We start from the raw sequence: 19992 nt of genomic DNA, 5'->3' as shown, positions 1-19992 counted from the left end.
AAAACACAATATTGAAATTCAAGCACTTTCAAGGATTTCAAGCACCCTTAGGAACCCTGCTTTCACTTTTTTTTAAAAATTGTTTATATGTTAATAATAGCTGTCATTTGTCTATTTACTGTACAGTGAGCAAAAATTAGCGAGTCAAATTCCCTGTCTTGTTTGACCTGACTTGGCCAATAAACCTGATTCTGATATATACAATTGAAAAAAAATGTGAAAGGTGCAGCAGTATGAGGTAGACATGGTTATTGAAAGGTGCATTGTTACAGCATATGATTGTGATTATTATTATTATTGCAGTGTTGATTACTCTGACTGAGTGATGAGAGTTCATCAGAGCAACAGCCTGGGGTAAGAAACTGTCCCTGTGTCTGGAGGTTCTAAGAAATATTCAGTATGTTTGTTAAGACTTGCATCACAAGAGAGTTTATGGTTCGACTTTCTGTGGCTTCTTCTCCACGTCCAAAAACATGTATTTTAAGGTTTAATTTCACATAGTGAGTGGTTTTGTGTACACGTGACCGTGTCCAGGAGCACCTCAAGTTAAATTGGGATCCAGCTGACCTCTTTGCCCTTTGATCCTGAAAAGTTGTTAGTGGGCATATAAGGGACCGATCGATGTTCAACAAATGTATATAGGGTAGGAATAAAAACCCTCAAAGTTAAACATCTGCAAAATCTTTTAATTGTTGATGAGTTACATTGTATGTATTTAAAATGAATTTGAATAACAAACTTGAAACACAACTGAAGTAATGGCAGTGCTTCATCAAAATGCTTTAGTGTGTTTTAACATTTGCTGTATAATCAATCACTCAAACGTTACACAAACTTTCTCCACTTCTTACTCGCTCTCAAGTCACAGATTCCAGATCCATCCACAAACGGCAGTTTCATTTCACAACTTGACCAGTCAAAGAATTTAAGGCGAATGAATGCTTATTTAGGCTTGAATGAAATTCGGACAAAAAAAAAATTAAAAAAAATTAAAAAACGATGACCTGTCATCTAGATCCTTGGTACTTTAGGATCCGTGGTAAAGAAGCATGGTGCTGAAGAGGGTATGGTCATACAACTGCTCTGCTTTGACAGACTTCTGATGCTCCACCTGGCTGCCCTCGGTACTATTGATCTCAGGTGAGTAACTGTAGACGTGGCCGCCAAGGAGCATTCCTGCTGCCGGATTTGAGGAAAAATCCTCACAGTGTCTCTCACATCCCACTGTAAACAAAACAAATTGTAAAAAGAACATATGCATTAAGTTTTTTAAAGCCCTGCCTCTGTCCAAGTGAGAGCGAAACAAAAGAGCTTGATTGCTTTTGTTTTGCACAACTTTTAAAAAGCAGGTTTATCGGCCGCCAAATACAAAAGTGTCCAACATCTGACCTAATTTCAATACATTAAGAGAAAAATGCTCTGTTAATTAGGATTAAACTAAATATGATCAATAAGTTGTGAAATGCACTTTGCAGCATTATCTAAATCAGTAGGTTTTGAGCTGAGATTTTGTTTCGACTGGGTCACATTCTGAACTGTAGTTAAACTTACAGTTTTCACTATATATGACAATACTTTTATAGTTAATAAGTTTTCATTAACCAATCTCTTTACAAAATCTTTCATTTAAATTTCTTTGAAAGTTGTAGCCTCCCAAACAATGTTCAGAAAAGCAAAACAAAAAAACAAGAGATACATGGCAATAAGTCAAGAAAACAAACACAATCATGTCCAAAATAAAAAATAGAGCCCCAAAAAACCAAGAATAAAGTTTAACCCACTCCGTATTAAACATTGTACGCTGCAGATATACTCATCTTCTGCCACAGAGAGAAAAAATGAACGTACAAAATACACAAAACAGAACTGAAGTGTCTTTTAAAAGTTTAAAATGTCAACTACATGATTGTTCTGTTTGATGCAGCTCATGAAAGTGTTAAAAATCCATGATATCTCTGAACAGTTGCACCGATTGAACGACTGATTGTAGAACACAATTATCAATTTGTAAATCACAAAGAAGTTTTATAACCCCCCCCCCTGCCGTTAGAAGCCTAAAAACTGTACGCACACAGTAAACATTCACTACACTTCAGAGTACATCAACAAGAGGAGAAAATGGAGAGATAACCAAATCTTAATCCCACAAACACACGTACCTCAGTAGAGGTCTGCTACAAACTACAAAGTAAGACAGAAATTCTGTTGATTATTCTTTATGTGCTACATTCATGTTGAGATATGCTTTTTCATTATTTCTGAATATATCTTAATGGATCAGGAGTCATTTCTTTGTCATCCATCTACTCTTCCATAATCAACTAAAAACCAGCTAAAGATTAAATGCAGCAAGGCTTAATGAGCTAAAAAAAAAAAAGAAAGAAAAAGAAAAGACTTCAGCTCCAGGTCTTTTTGAATTCCCACTCGGATCTAAAGTGCAGGAATATTCAACAAGTCAAATCTGTTCCAGTGTGCAGTCACTCGCATGCGGTTGCTCCAAATTCCTGAAACACTGTGGGTATATTTATTAGAGCCCTGCACGCTTCATTCTGCTCTTTCTTGTCAGGACTGGAGCGAAAGCACCATTCATTCTCCAGCGATCTTAACCTCGACAGTCTGTCCTCCCCGCTGAGAGAAGCAGCATTAACGACCGAACATCAACGCCGTTAATCATTCCTGCAGCGAAATCTGCAACAGTTCAGACTCAGCATGAGATGACAGAGATGGAAAATTCAAAAGCTGGAAATAATTAACCAACCAGATGTATTCAGAGCAGTAAGCTCCACCCCAAAGCTTCAAGCTAATCTGGGAAGTTGTACCTCCCAACAGGGGCATGTTTTTCATCTCTCTCTTTTTTCTTTTTTTTTTTTAAGCCTCTGGTTCCTGCAGTGAAACTGGAGAGGCTGGATGTTGAGGAGACGACTCCCAAAAGGCCCTTGTTTCTGGGAAACCTTCCCGCAGTGCAGGAAGTTCAGCTTCAGAGTTCCCGGTCGTTCATTCAACACAAATGTCACTGATTAAACGAGATTCAAAAGTTGTACTTGAGCACTTCTTTCCCGCTCCAGTTTATAACTTTAGACACTACAGTACATCAAATCTGTAAATCCAGTAACTGGTGCTCAAATTCTGCCAGAACCTGATCGATGCGCCAGGTGATGTCTCTTTACTTCTAATACCTCAGAATTTAAGACTGTTTTTAGAACGTTAATATTCCCTATTCAGCCAAACAAGCCACATTTTCACGGATGATGCAAACACTGCCATGAAATTGTGCAAAACAAAGATCTTTTTTTTATTATAAACATAAAAGACTGAGCATTATATGACAGTTATCTGAATAACTGGACGGATGCATTGAATATATATATGTAGATAGAAAAGACATCCAGGTATTCTCAGTTACATGGAGAAGTATCAAATACAGCACTCACAAACTGCTACACACCTTTCAAATGTAAAATCAGAACAAATGTACTCCTTTGTGTTTTTAACATAAAAAAGTCAGACAATACAAATGGGAATACTGAGTGTGTTGTGTTACACACGCACACACACACGAGCCCTCTACAGGTAAGCGTAAGAGTTGGTGCAGCGACAGGGGGTCTGCATTGACGCCACCGTGATGACCTCCAGCTCTTTAGTGGGAGGACTCGACCTTTGTGGCGGCCCCTGGTCCTCACACTGATCCATGAGCCCAGTCCCTTGTGGGGGCGCAAACCCATTCAGCCCAAACGAAAAGCCTCCTGGCCCACCTGAGGTTACGGGGGCTGCCATCTCCACGTTCATGCCCTCCATCTGGGCCTCTCCGGTGCCGCCCAGGGGCCCGTTCCCATTCAGCAACTCTGGTGGCACACACACTCCTAAGAGCCGGAAGAGAAAATATGAACCTTCTGAAAACTGTTGAACTTATCCAAAATCTTTGAGATGTTATTTTTCTTTTGAAAGTGTTAGAATAATTAAACATAAAGTAGTGCTGGGCGGTATTACCAAAAATGTATATCACAGTATTTTTCAAAATTATATCGGTTTCACGGTATATCACGGTATTTTTTTTTTTCATGCACAACTGGGTGTTAACCACATTTTCTAATGATTTGGAAAGGAATTGCTGCAGTAAATTGGCTTAGAATAGCCTATTTTACTGTCATGAGGAGGATGCATAAATCAAATAAATTTGATTTATGCATACTTTTCAAAGAAAAAAATCTTTTCCAAAATTACAAGGTAGAAAATATTTATTGAACATAAAAAACTGAACATTTTTTAATTTCCCAGCATTATGTTGTTTTGGTTCCACCTCCTGGTGAATGTTAGGTAAAATTCTTATGTGGTTACTTTTTGGTTGGCCAACGATTTATGTTTGTGGTGCGCAACAGTTACGGGAGCGGCCAGTCTATATCCTTATATTACAACGCCTTAATTAATTTTTTTATTTATTTTATTATTTTTAATTAAGTTTTTTTTTACCACTTATTCCACCGAACACCGAAAGTGTTTTTTTTGCCATTTTCGGCCGAACAATTTCGGTTACCGAACAATCGGTGCATCACTACTGCTAAACAGTCCCCTCACAAACAGTGTCCAGCGGCGCCGCGTTCCCAACGTTGTGTACGCTACTGTACATACTCACTGGTATTACGGTATATGAAAAATTAATATCATAAGAAAAATAAACATCGGTATTCGGTATGAACCGGTATACCGCCCAGCACTAACATAAAGTAATCTCTTATTTACTCCAATTATCTTTACATATAAAATGACATTAGTTGGTGTGTGTACGACTAGTTGGTGAAGAGTTTTGTTGCAGATAAGAGAAGCGATGGCGTGACTGTGGATGAAGTCATCAAAGAGCTATCTGTGCAAAACGAGGACTGCTCCCCGGTTGAAGATATACCGTGCTGTTTCAAGGTTAAGGAGGAACAACATATATCAAGTTGAAGTTAAGGAGTTGTGTAAATGTGAACAATTGCAGCTGTGTGTTCCCTCTCCCTGAGAGCTGCAACTCATATTGGCCATGGTGACATTATGTTTTTAAATTCGGAATTCATTATTAATTCAGAATTAAAGGAACGTGAGGCCGGATTGAGGCAGGATTTATGAAAAAAATTCGTATACGTTTTAAGTTTTCTAGTAATAATGTCAGATGAAGCGTTCCAAACCAAAAAGAATGTTTCCTCTAGTGTATCTCTCCTTTGCCTTGAACAGGCTGTGTGCTGCAAAATGTGCTGCAATTCTGGGCCAGAATTTCCTGTGCTGGGCGGCGGATGTGACGTCACATGACGCTGCATGTGCGTTCTCCCCGTTCTCCTGTGCCGGCTTCGCTGTCGGCTGCAGTACCCCCAACGGCCGTCGTGGTGAAGGGTGGCGCTAGAGAGTCTCATTTCTTAAAAGGAGCCTCATGCTCCTTTAAACTATTTTCCTTTGAGTTTACATGGAAATAGTAATTCCGAATTGAGGCTTACATGGAAAACACGTTTGATCGGCTTTATCCAATTCCGCTTAAGGTCTGGGGGTTGGGAAGGTTCTGATTGGATAGGTGGGGGACCGGAAGTTACGTCTACCAGAAGAAAAACAAACTTAGCCGCTACAACTTTGAAAAGCTCACCATTTTTATGTTTCCTGCCATCTGTTCTTTTAATTATTTCCAGGTCCTCCAAGCTATTTATTAAATAAATCCTCTCTGCTCTTGACCAGCGTTTACTGCGTGCTGCCATTTTGAACAAGCCCAACGCGGAATATAAACGTCATCGCGACAGACGGGCGAGGGAACGAGCAGCGCAGAAAGAAAGGAATTAATTTAAAGCGGAATGAGTGTAAACATGATCACGGAATTATTCTATTCGGATTTAAAATCGGAATAAACCAGCCACTTACTTCGGAATTAAGCTTGATTCGGAATGGCCATTTTCATTTGGAACTAGGTGTTTACATGGTAATTTTTACTAATTTTAAATCAGATTTAATTTTAATTCTGAATTAAACTTCCCATGTAAACGCACTGACCGTAAACTAGGGACCACCCTAAGGAAATAAAAAGAGAGGTCGGCAGAGTGTGCTTCAGAGCGGTAGGAGATGTAACTGAACTAGTGTTCCGATCGATCGGGCCCGATCACGGCATTTTCAAAACATCGGTATCGGCCAAAAAAAGTATCGGGGCATACCTAGTTATTAAGGTTTTTAATATATATATTAAATCGTTTTATATATCGTTGCATTTAACGTCACTTCTTGGCGGCGGCCGGAAGTGACGAAGTAAGTGAAACTAACATGGTTTACAAGTTTGAATTGTGAAATGTTATACATGTTCATGTTGGATTAAGCTGCTGTTATTCATTTCATACCATTCAGAATGTTGCACTAAGGTTAAGCCAAAAAGTATTTTAATTTTCTTGTGTTTGTGAGTTTGACTGGATGTCGTTCAACCACCTCTTTTGAAGTTAAATGTATTTTTTTTTTATTGCACTTTTTGTTTTAGTTTACAATTTCATGTTTTTACATTTTGTGGCACCAGAGCTGATAAGCTTTGTTGAAATATATGTCCATGTTGTTCTAGGTTGTTTGAACCTGACAGAAAGCAACCCAAACTGCCGATTAAGTGAGTGACCTACCGTTGGGTCTGGCCTTTTTCCCGGAGTTTGCCTCCATGCCATCAAAAGACCTCTTTCTGTTGGGAACGCCGTTCAAGAAACTGCGTCCCTGGATGGTGGGGTGAGCGTGGCCGCCGTTCCGGCTCACGCCGTTTATAAAGGTCCCGTTGTGGGACTGAGCCATGTTTTGCTGGAGGTTCTGGGCATTGGCGAGAATTTGAGCACACTCCTGGAATCCCTGGGCGTGGGCCAGGTCAGCAGCCGTCAGCCCACTGGCATTCCTCATGCTGCACAACGGGAAGGAGTGTTAGTGAGGTTCACCGTACGCTTGATAAACACAAGAGACAGACAAACACACACACACGCACGCACGCACGCACACACACTCTCACACACTCTCACACACACACACACACACACACACGCGCTCTCACACACACACACACACACACACACCCACACATTAAGCAAATATTCATACATAAACAGCACATGTATAAAACAGTATAAAACAGTCTGACCTGCTCTAACTTTCACATCCTCTTCGTCATCCTCATGAAAGATGACGACTGATCCTTCTGGATCATTTGCATCTTAAATAGAATTTATTTGTTTTTTATATAATAATTTGGGAAAATATCTGCTGCAAAAGGACATGATTAAGACAAAAGATGTGCGTGAGTTTAGTTTAAGCATCCAAAGCAATCCATCAGTCTGAACACGACTGGAGTTTGGATCAAGAGTTGGAATGATTTCTGTTGAGACTTTCAAGGTCCGACCTCTTGAAATGGAACACCGAGGAGCTCTTTGATGAGGCCGAACATCTTCAATCTCTCCTTTCCAGTCTTGATATTCCTCAAGGATCCGTGGAGCACTTCATCCAAACTGCAAAGTACGATATAGTCAAGTCTTCGTGAATTCTTTCTCCACAGAAGGTGAGTTGCAAGCAAGAGGCCAAGCGCAGAAAACGGGCTCTGAAGTTCATCATCCGAAGGAGAGCGGGAAGTCATATTTATATTCTCAGAAGAACTCAAATAAAAAAGTATAAATATAATCACTGGCGATGGAAGGAATGAAACAAGCTCTTTTTCCAGCCATCAAGCTGCGGCCTTTCAGACATCTTCTGCTGAGAGTGAAGTAAGGAACATTTTCTTCTCAAGAAAGATGAACTAGAGAATAAAGAGAAACAGCTGCACGGCAGCGTAGGAGCACGGGCGGAGCGCTTCGTACCGTTGTGTTAATCATATCCAGTTGCAGCAGCAGTGGAGTGGTTTTGAGTTAAACACTGAATGAACAAACAGCACTGTCACTTTCTTTCTTCTGATTCTCAGACACTGAACGTTTGTGCCACTATTGTGTGGAGGCGATGTCACCATGAAACCCAACCGGACCAGGTAGCCGGTCCCGTCACCGAGATGAGCCAATTCTAAACAGCTTCTGCTCGCCACTAATGTCGTTATTTATTAGAAATAATGATGTGGGATAAAAGGCTGGAGTGGAAATAACACACAGGAACAACTATCTGCTCGTCAGTTCCTCATTACATTAAGAAATCCCACTTATTTTCAGGTTAATTATGTGAAATTCTCTCTACCCCGACAGCCAATTACAATACAATGCCGTGCTTGTTATGAGCCTAAATGTCACTCATCACTCTGTAAAAACGAGTTTTCTCAAACAGCTGAGTCTTTGTACAAGATCTGTCCCTCAGCCAACTTTGTACTTGTGTGAAAATGTGAAAGAAAAGCGCAATATTTTCTCCATCTGCAGACCTCTTCCTACACAACGCAGCGACGTCAATCTGCTGTGAATTTAAATGTGAAACTGATTTAATACATTTATGAATGAACTCTTGTACTGTTTACGGTTAACAGTAAAACCACGTGACATCAGCTTCCACACAATAAAGCAGAATTTAGAGCTCACAGTCGCTGTCTGATCAGTCATTTTGATCATAAAAAGCCAATTCTTTATAGCGCCTTTATCTAAACAATTGTGCAAAAGGAAACATTTCAAGAGCTAGTGCACATGAAAGAAAAACAAACATTTTACAAAAAATTGAAGATATGAAAAATAAAAAGATCACACAATAACTTGTTGCACATTACCCGTCCCCTTTAAAATTAACGCTTCCAAAAAAAGGAGCATTTCATCATATTTATACACTTTGGGATAAGATAGATTGGTCTCTCGGTAAGGAATACACACTCTAAACTGGCACGACAATTCTTGGGGTTTTTCTTTGTTTAATTTTTTTTTTTAAAGAATTCAACTGTTAAGTAAGATTAATAAAATTTCTGACATTACTCCACCAGCAAAGCAGCAAACCAGAAAGGGAATGACAAAATACTGTACAGGAACATTACTTTACTAATGTTGTATCTTTCTTTTCTAATGCATTTATCCTCATTTCACTACTTATTAAATGATACAGAGCCTTTGACATATTTGTCTGCAGGATACCTCTTATGTACAAGGTATTTCTCATATTAGTCTACAGAGTATTTCTCATATTTATTCAGAGTGTCCAGAAGGGACGTGTGCAGCAGCATATTTACTGACTTCATATCAAATCTCAAACACCCTCTTCTCCAAATCAGTCTTCCTCCAGCAAACTTAAACGAACCAATTTATTGACAAGTTACTGATTAATCTTCAAGCCATCAAAAATAGGGTTTCAAGTACTGTCAAGTTACAACAGCAGCAGTTTAACCTGACAAATCCGATTCATTTAAAATGACTAGTACCCTCGTAGTTTGAGGAAAACAATGGAAAAAAACTCAAAATATATTGAGTAATATATTCAAAATATATTAATATCATATTTTCATTGTTACCATCTTTCCTAACCTTCCATAAAATTACTGAAAACATTTCACATAAGTTGAAGGCAGTTTATGTTTTGGGTTAAACTAAAAAAAGAATAAGTCAGTATTCCTTCCGTGAGACCAAACATCTAGTGTAAATAAAGACCCAATTAAAGGATCGGTGCACGCACCAATAACCCAGGTTAGGAGAGAAATTTGAAAAAAGGAAGCGTTAATTCTTTATAAATGCCTGGTATGCTTTGCTTTTCAGTCCTAAGCACACAATATGCATCTTCTCTAACTATTGTCTAACCTTCCAGAGGCAGCCTATTGTCATGCTACATGTTGACATGAGGACTCACGTGATTAAACCTGTCCATATAAAGGACTCCTATGGTTAGTTCAAAAACAAATCATGAAATCAAGAACAGAAAGCTAAATAACAGGAACAATCATGGATAATAAGCAAAGCATGCAGGTCTAAAAACTTTAGTTTTGATTCATAAAAACCTAGCATTAAAACCAATCACCGCAAGAAATACCTCAACAGTTTGCCAGTGTGTAGATAGGAAGCGATAGTGAGAACACTCAATGCCACAACAGTGCGGCTATCCCAGGGAACGGGGCAGACTCAGCAGTGTCTATTCTCCCCCTTTCTAGGATTACTTGAAAAAACCAAGTCATTTCCAATTCAATGGCTGCAAAACATTAAGATGTACGGTTCTGTTTCTGTTAACAGTATAGCAAACTTTTTTTTTATAACTTATTGTCACTTTCATAAAGGAAAAGGTGACAAAGATTAGATGTCAAAACAGACTATGATATTGTATAGGGTTAATACTGTGACATACAAAATAAAACATTTGTGTATTAAGTAAAAATATCTGATACAGTGAAATGACAGTGAATAACCATAGCAACAGGATGATGTTAGCATTAAACATGTCAGTACATGATCCTAGGTAACTAACCCATCTTACTCAGCTGCTCTACGCATGTCTGCTCTATCATCATCATCATCATCATCATCACTGGCAACCTCGTAGCACTGACTCATCTGCTGCTAACTTTCACATGGTCACCTTAACACTGAGGCTCATGACAAATTGGAACGAAATAAATCCTAATAATGCTTATTCAAAAAAATCCTAAATTTTTAGTTTAATGAGATTTTTTTTTTTGCTTAATTTTTTGCCTATTTGTGTTTGAAATGGCCTAAAGTAAAGGATATTTAGAAAAATATGATTTACATTCAACTTTGTATTTAAATTGCACATAGCCTTTTTAAATCAAGGCTTAAAACCTATTTATTTAGAATACCCAGTAGTATGGTGATACTTTTAACTCTCTTTTATTCCATTTATTTTTTGCTCTGTCTTATGATTGTATGTTGTATTTCTGTAAGTTTTATTCTGTAAAGCACCTTGGCTCACCTAGAGGTGGCTGTAAAGGGCTATATAAATAAAGTACATTTACATTTACATTGAAAAAACTAAGCTGATCTTTGGAGCTCTGAGTCAAATCAAGTATTGTTGTTTTTACATGTCCTGAAAACCTGAATCTTTTATTTATAAGTGATTGTTCCGGTCTCCAGTGGGAGAAAATGTTACGAGTGTTTTCATTTAGGTAGGACGAGACTACTGGACCGTCAAAAGTCTTCAAGCCTTTCGTGAAGAGCCAAGCAGGGGTCGACTATGGAAAAGGTTTCAAGAAAAGAATCTTCATACGTGTGCTCCATTGAAAAGATTTCCCCAAGTTAAATGAAACCATGACGACTCAACTCCAAGTTCAGGTTGATTTAAAGCAATGCAGTGACTTGGACCCCATAACTCGGTTAGATGCTTTACTCGTCTCAGCATCAGACTCTTATGGACTATTGTTGAATCAGCAGAAGAGACATCTGGTGAGATTGTGCTGGTTATCCCAATGAATGTATTTAATGACATTGTCCTCGTTTTCATGTCCACGTCTAGATGTCAGATGGCGAGTTTCAGGCGTTGTGTGTTCAAGACCAGCAGAGGACTTATGGTGAGAAGGAAGGGCTGAAGTAAAGCCAGAATAAACGGCCCTTTATTCAAGAATATTCAAGACAACGGGCAAAGCAGTTGGCTGGAGAAAAATCCAGCAAAGAGGTCTTTGTGATTGGCCAAAGATGCCAAATTCATTGTAGATAAATGTGACCGGCCCAGTGCTGATTGATGACGCTGCAAATATCCAGATAGGAAAAAACTAGGTATATATTTCCGGGATTAAATGAAAACCTGGGGCTCTTGTACTCGCCAATTACGTGCCAACATGAACACAGACTGTCCTGACTAAAGGCCAGGCGGGGAGTGGAGGAGGAGAGGGAACAATGGTGCTGTTTGATTCATTTATCCATTCTGAAGCCCTGAACTCCAGTCCAAGCTGCTGCTTCAGATGTGGGCCCATCTTTCACAATAAAAGCCTAATTAAGGATCTAAGTGACATTAATCAAGTGTTAAGTATGCAACTTTTAACCAGTGATCCAGTCAAGAATTAGTGCTTTTTATAAGTCGCTTTCCCAATCTATTTTTTTTTTTTTTCGTAGAAAATACACTTGGAATTATTGTGACACAGCAGGACTGATAATACCAGGGTAGAGGCAAGTTCATTAGCTTTTCTGCCAGGGGAATAGTCGATTTTATGGATCTAAAATAATGTATATTTAACTACACTGATTCAGTACTAGCACTTAAAGGGAGAAAAAAAAAGTGCTGTTCCTCCTGAATCTGATGTTCAACTATTAGCCGTTCTTTTCTCTCTAGCATCCAGACAGATTTTCATCAGGTCGAAATGCGTCGTCCCCTGTTAAAAAACACACCATTTTGATCTCTTTTTAAAGAGGACAACGTCCCTGGTCTTCCCATGTGACGTAGCATGGATGTGTCAACCAAAACAGTCCAAACCATCAGGGGAATCTCACTGAACTGGTTCGGCTCTAATGTTAAAGACAACATTTGTATTATTACTTGTTGTTATAAACTGGTTGATTTACAAATACTAGTGTTTTCCTTGGTTTTTACACTTAATGAGGACACAACTGAAAGAATTAAGTATAATTTATACCAGTTAGCTATGGAATTAGGCTGAGTTTTTTTCTCGATACTTTTTGCTTTAAAAAAATAAAAATGGTTGAATATGTATTATTTTAACTGGCAATGCAGGTATAGTATTATGTAAATCGCTTTACATTTCCTCTTTTCACAGCTATGAGGGCGCAATATATACATTTTGGTAGGGATATATTACCTAAATTAACATTTTTTATCTATAGATGAAAGCATGTTATTTTTATGTTATATTTAAATCAGCAACTGCCAGATTCTTAAGATATACATTGAATTAACGGACACCTACTAGCAGAGTAGATCATTTTTGTTGATTGGCTATATATTAAAATAGTACGTATTTTGAAACCATATTCATTTTATTTTATTTATACTATGATTATGGATAACCAAGAGCGAGTTTTTTGTTGCGGTAGTTTTAGATATCTTGTCATGAGCCTCACTCCCACCTTGTGTGCTTTAGTTTCCCTCCCACATGTGCTCCACTATATTCCTGAATCATAAAAAAATAAAAAACAAAAAACAGAAAGAGACAGACTTAATAATCTAAACTAAATATCTTATCTGCAGGAAAAAACAAGAATTAAAAAAATAAATAAATCACATAATATTCATCATAAACAATAATTATCAACTAATAACCAAATGCACATTACATTATGGTCAACAACAAAAAGATTGTTATTGTCTTTATAAAAGCAGTGGATTTAATTTGCTGAAACAGCCAAGTTACCAAAGGGGTTTATGTTAATAAACCTTAAACTTAAACTGTGTTGGAAGCAAGTCCTTCTGGTCTCTCAGTCTGAATAATAACCAGTTAGTCTGAGCTGTCAGTTAAATCTAAATCACGACTAAATGCATTTCCAAAACCCTTTGAAAAACTTGTATAAGCATAGTTTTTCATCCTTATAATAACAAAGAAAGCCCTAAATAAACAGTGCAAATGTCAGATTCAATTGATAAACAGAAATTCTTTAAGTGTGAGTACAACATTTACTCAGCAAATTCCACTCAGTCAACACTGTGGCCTTTTACTTCTTTATTAGTTTAAACATAAGCACTAAAGCACTAAATGTGCTCAGATGTGATTAAATCAAAATTGTTGTACAAAATAATACATATACATAAACCCCGTGGTAGCTTGGAGTCTCTGTGCTGCGACAACAACTTAAGGAAAAGGCTTTAAAGTTTGTTGCATAAAATGAAACTACAAATAAAACAATCACAATTTAACTGAAAGAGGAAATGAAATAAATGGGACGATTTGTCCGCACAACATACAGTTTGTCGTCTTTTTCTGTTTAATTTCATACCTTCTAAACACTAAAGCTAAATCAAAAAATTATTTAAACCATAATAAATACCATGAAACCCATTTTTGCAGACACTACCAGTGCAAAGTTTGGACACTCTTTGTTTTGTCTAAACCTTTGGCTGGTGGTGAATCTGCCCCAATGTGATTCTGGCAGCCGGGAAGAATGTTTAGTTTAGTAAGCCGAGTTATGTGATCTTTGAGTAACAACTGTTGAAATATCTACTGTACGATCACCAAACTGTTTTTCTAGCAAGATTGGGATCTAAATTTCGAAGGACAAAAAAACAGGGCTGTGGCTCTGTGTTTAGCTTCAGGCACACCAACGACTAGAAAATGTTTTCGATGAATGGAATGAAATCAGTTGCCAACCGTAAAGGTGTGGCTTTACAACGAGGAAGAGTATAAAACTATGTTTATCTGCTCTTATCGTCCCTTTATACGGGCAATCGCTGTGGTTCAAACGCTGAAAGACTCTTTGAGTGAAAGTAGCCGGAAGCAAATCAGACGTCTGAAAACTGAGAAATCTAAATTTATAGTTCTAACGCAACATGTGAAACATACAAACTGTATTATTCGTCCATTTTCACAGAATGCAACAAAGATCTTTAAGTCTTCTCTTAACAATAATAAAGCAGTTTTAGGGAAGAAAAAAGCAATGTGCATTTGGTCATACAATAAAGCTGAATAAAACAAATGTTAAAAAAACACTAATTTTAATAAAAGAACATGCAGTATGACCTAATAAACAGTTTATCAACTTTTACATTAAGTTGTCCTCATGTTTGTGTAATAATTATGTTATATTAACAAAAGGCCTTTATTTAGTTCAAAGGTGGCCAAAAATAGTTAATTATCTACTGGTACTAACATGAAAGTCTTTTATTAAATTAGATAAAAATCGAAGTATCTTCTTCATGTACATCAAAAAGGTACTTTTTAGCTATTAACTCGATTTAACTTAGATGTTATTTTTACAAACATAGAGGGCAACTTAATAGCAATTGTTGCAATGACAAACAACAATTTTAAGGATTAACAAAATATGTCACATTTTCAAGGGAACACCACCAGTTTCTATTGATAATATAAAACCACATAATAATGTAAAACTGGGGATTTTAAAGACTTCGAGGTTTTCGGACTTGTAATTTAGCATCCTTGAATTCAGACGATTAAGAGGAGATGCTCCGGCTCAGCTCATCTTTCTGAATAAACTCCACCGCCATTTATCAGATTCCCAGGACATCTGAATATATTCTGGAAGATGTAAACGTTTACACAGCGGTTTGATGCAAATTTTACCGCATGAATGCATCCCAGCACGACAGTTCTTAAAACTGACGAATTCAAGTTACGTTCAAGCCATCTTGACATCCACCTTCACGTTAAACTTAAGCTGATTTAGTCTCAACTATTTAATAGCGCAGATTTCTTTTAGCAGGTACAGTATGTAACAGTTAAAGTTCAAAAATAAAAATGAAAGAAATTACAGCTGTTCTCCGGTAGTTGCATGTTTTGCAAATGTATGTTTGCTAAATTTATTTGGTCAGATCTGCAGAGTTAAGTTGCAGACTGGCAGAATTATCTTGGTTGCATCATTGTAGAAGCAAAATACATACAGTAAATTATCGCTCCCAGGATTTAAACTTGATGGTGATCCCTTGTAAAGGTGCGACTGAAATGTTGGATAGTACAGAAGAAAGGAAATGTGGACACAGGACCGATCACAGGACTTACTCAGCTTTCGCTCCCTGAATCAAGAGAGCGTTGATACACTCCAGACTGCCTGCACGAGCAGCCTTGTGGATGGGCGACTCGCCCACATAGTCCTGCGTAATGACAAGAACACTTTTATAAGCTACAACACTTCTCTTTTCGACGGACTCACTGAAACTATGTGTGACATTTTTCCTCCCTTAAATTTCCTCTTTTTGTGTTTTCAAAGACACACTCCAGAAATCATAACAGGGCGCGACTCTGCGGGGCAGAGGCTGAACTTTTCACCCAGACTTCACCACCCACACACATTTACAGTTACATTAGTCAGAGTGCAAATGGAGGAGAGAGGGGGAGGAAAAAAAGGCACTAACAAGCCTTGCCTCCAACCACAATGTAGGCCAGGCTTAAACTCTTGGGTTTTCTACTGCCAGACATCAGTCGCGTCAGAATATCACGAATCCAGAAAGAGCATCGTAAAAAAAAAAATCGCAAAATCTCAAATTCCTTCAAGTTTTCAAGTCAAAACACACGGAGAATTCAAAGGGTAAATCGCGCAGCATGCTTCCTGATGACGATGATATGTTATGTCATTGTGACCCACTAATCCCGTCTCTTTCAGCAGTGCAGTGGAGCGTTAAATATAGCCCCAGCACACGAGTCTGTGTATGAAATGCCATGAAGAGGAAAATGTTTTACAGGTCAGTATTACACTAACTCTCTTAGGAAAGAAGGTGATGGGGGACACACATAAAATGAATAAAAGGTCAAGTGGAGGAGTAAATAGTAAGACTGGCAGAGCCACGATCCCAAGTTAGACTGATCCACTTTGAAGGGATCATCCGAGATCAACCACTCGCACATATATCAAGTCACCATAAAAGTGGTCGTCCCTTATGTTGAGTATGAACAAATTCTCTCTATAATTTTCAATTTTCCTCTGGCATAAACCCACGTTGTTTCTAAAGTGGTATTTACAAGTGTGTCATGAAGCAATTTAAGCAAGACATATTTATTGAATACATTTGACATTTAATTGCGGTGCACGGAGTGGGCATCTGATATCATACCTGTCTATTAATATCTGCACCGGCTTGAAGTAGCCACAACAAACACTCAGGGTGGCCCCCAAAAGCAGCAATGTGAGTGGGAGTCTGAGCAAACCGGGAGGTTATGGAGTTCACGCTGCAGCCCACTTGAACCAGACGCATCACACACTCCAGCTGTGAAGAGATAAACAGAATACACAGAACGTTCAGAGATAAAATCCATGGTTTGCAACACACAGGGCAGGTAGAGGCAAGCGTGGGACGGAGGAGCTGCTTGAACCCTTTCTTAAGGGCTCATACTTAAGAACAGGCAATAGTCCACATTTCTGTTTCTAATGCACAAAAAAAAAAAAAACATTTAAACTTTGGGCAATAATCCACATTTCTGTTCCTAATGCACAAAAAAAACATTTAAACTTTGGGCAATAATCCACATTCCTGTTTCTAAGGCACACATAAAAACTACATTAAGCCTTTGGGAAAGAATCCACATTTCTGTTTTTCATGCACAAAATTTTTTTTAACTTTGGGCAATAATCCACATTTCTGTTTCTAATGCACACAAAAAAAAAACCAACATTTAGACTGGGTAATAATCCACATTTCTGTTTCTAATGCACAAAAAGAAACATTTAAACTTTGGGTAATAATCCACATTTCTGTTTCTAATGCACAAAAAGAAATATTTAAACTGGGCAATAATCCACATTTCTATTCCTAATGCACAAAAAAAAACATTTAAACTTTGGGTAAGAATCTACATTTCTGTTTCTAATGCACAAAAAGAAACATTTAAACTTTGGGCAAGAATCTACATTTCTGTTTTTCATGCACAAAAATGTTTTAACTTTGGGCAATAATCCACATTTCTGTTTCTAATGCACACAAAAAAAAAAAAAAATTTAGACTTTGGGCAATAATCCACATTTCTGTTTCTAATGCACACAAAAAAAAATTTGACTTTGGGCAATAATCCACATTTCTGTTTCTAATGCACACACACAAAAAACATTAAAACTTTGTGCAATAATCTACATTTCTGTTCCTAATGCACAAAAAGAAACATTTAAACTTTGGGTAATAATCCACATTTCTGTTTCTAATGCACAAAAAAATAAGTCCAACTCTTAGTGTTTGAAGCTGCTCCAATCAATCACATTTCAATGTCATTTTTTTCATTTTTTTTAAAGCCCAATAAAAGCTCATCTTGACTCAAAACACACGACACACATAAAAAGTGGTGAATAAGAGGGGAAAATGGATGAAATTACAAATCATGAGCCACCACGGTCCATTGTCTGCAGCCACAGTACCAGGAAATGGCCGAGAAGCGTCGACGCTTTTCTTTTCCTTTTTTTTTTTTTTTTTTCCCTCCATAATTCCACTAAGATTTCCGCAGCTATAATTTGTTAAATGACTGAATGATCCCCAGCTACCTTTCCGAAGTGAGCCGCCCAGTGCACGGGCGTCCATCCGTAGAAGGAGTCCTCCACGGCCAGCTCGGCCGGGCTGCAGCAGCGCAGCAGCAGCGAGCTCAGGGCACCCACGTCCCCGTCTCTGCAGGCGCGGTGCAGCGGGAAGCGGCTGCTCAGCACCTCCTCGCTGGAGAACCCGGACTCCAGGGCCATGGACATGCTGCTGGAGGGAAAAGGCTGCGGGAGAAGTCGGCTGGCTACTTGGGGCTGGATGTGCGGTTCTGTTGTCCGCCTGAGCGAGCCGCCGTGACTCTCCGCCGGGACTCAGCCACCCTGATGACTGAAGCTTCTGCCTGACGACACGGAGGAGACGGAGCGGGGCGCGGGGGCGCGCAGGGGCCGCGGGCACGAGCCGGAGTTTGGAGAGAGACAAAGCCCGGACTGGATCACACGCTCCGGGATCCGTTGGATCCAGATTCAAATAGATTTTTTTTTTTTTTTTTTTTTTTTTTTTTGGACATGTAAAGAAAAAGAAACAACACTTCATGAGAAGTTTAAGAAAACAACAACAAAACAAATAATTTCATCCTTTAAAACTTGCGAACTTGATTTACATGTGCCAAAAAAGGAGTAGGAAGAAGTGTAAACTTATTTGGTCCTACCCCCATTCACTGATCATTTAATGTTTGGTCATTATTTTAATTCTGAATCCATTCTGTTCCATAGTTTAACTCCACTGACTGATATAGAAAATCTTTTCATAGTTGTTCATGTTCTTGAGTACCCCTTAAATTATACCCCCCCCCCCCCCCCCCCCCCCCCCCCCCCCCTCTCTGTCATATGATGCCTGATGATGGAAATTGTGATTTTCCTTATTTTTGCACCATGCAAAAGTCTCTCTTGGTTAATGGTTAATAAAATTTGCATTTCAAACAGTGGAGTGAGGCTATGGAACAGTCTGAGTAAAGAGCTGAAACAATGTCCAACCATCTACAGGTTCAAAAGCAAATACAAAGAAAAGATTTTTGCCAAATACAGGGAAGAGGAGACATGAGGTAGTGATTGTGTGGGGATTCAGCATAATGTACGTATATAAAATGGTATATATAATAATGATTATATTGTTTATGATAAGATGTGTACATATATATATGTTGTATATGTATATTATTAGGGCCCGAGCACTACAGTGCAAAGGCCCTATTCTATTTTTTCCTTGTTTTTCTTCCAACGAAATGAGGGCCTTTTTGCCCCCCTAAACATGCCCCAAAAGTCACAAAATTGTGCACGCAAGCCAGGCCTGGCGAAAAATGTGATATTTAATGGTTTGCATTAATGGGTGTAGGCGTGGCCTAATGGCTCAACAGCGCCCCCTAGAAAACTTTGTGCCTCAAGCCCCACAATACGGTTTGACGTACATGTACGAAAATCGGTACTCACCTGTATCATGTCGCAACTTAAAGAAAAGTCTCTTGGCGCCATGGCCGAAACCCAACAGGAAGTCAGCCATTTTTAATTAATCGTGTAATTTTGGCGCAATTTATGCCATTCCTTCGGCCGCTTCTTCGCCCGAAACGTAATGTGCACCCAGGTGTGTTATAGATCAAAATGTGTGTCTCAATCCTGCGACGATGCGCATTACTTTTCTCAGTCAAAAGCTTTAATGTGGCGTTGATAAACGCCAAAAAGCGTGCCCCCCCCTTCATCTGATTGGTCCATAGTTGATAGATTCTATTTTCTGCCATAAGTTAGGAATGGTTTGACATAGAGAGTCACGGGTGATGTCACCGGACATGGCTTTTAGTAGGCCTACTTGACCTTCATTGGCATGAATTAGCCCCGCCCCTTCTTCTGATTGGTCGATATTTGATAGTTCCTATTTTCTGCCATAACTTTTGAATGGTTTGACATAAAGACTCGTGGGTTGTGTCATCGAACATGGTTTTGAGTCCTTGACCTTTATTGGTGAAAATTGCACGCACGAGGGCCCGTTCATCGCTGCTTGCTTCTT

At 38.6% G+C, this 19992-nt stretch overlaps 1 protein-coding gene across 1 annotated transcript; it reads right to left on the bottom strand.

The window, feature by feature from the left end:
• Window positions 1-665: 665 nt before the first annotated feature.
• ankrd10b (ankyrin repeat domain 10b) lies at window positions 666-18350 on the bottom strand. Its single transcript, XM_061723345.1, has 6 exons — window positions 18003-18350; window positions 16588-16740; window positions 15539-15630; window positions 6612-6877; window positions 3753-3860; window positions 666-1224 (listed from the first exon to the last, which is right to left on the bottom strand). Exons 1-6 carry the CDS (start codon window positions 18198-18200, stop codon window positions 1028-1030), a joined length of 1014 nt encoding a protein of 337 aa, XP_061579329.1. The 5' UTR covers window positions 18201-18350; the 3' UTR covers window positions 666-1027.
• Window positions 18351-19992: the final 1642 nt, after the last annotated feature.

This window comes from Cololabis saira, chromosome 6 (assembly GCF_033807715.1).
Source record: "Cololabis saira isolate AMF1-May2022 chromosome 6, fColSai1.1, whole genome shotgun sequence".
In the NCBI taxonomy this organism is placed as follows: domain Eukaryota; kingdom Metazoa; phylum Chordata; class Actinopteri; order Beloniformes; family Belonidae; genus Cololabis; species Cololabis saira.
This window is presented reverse-complemented; position numbering and strand designations above follow the sequence as displayed.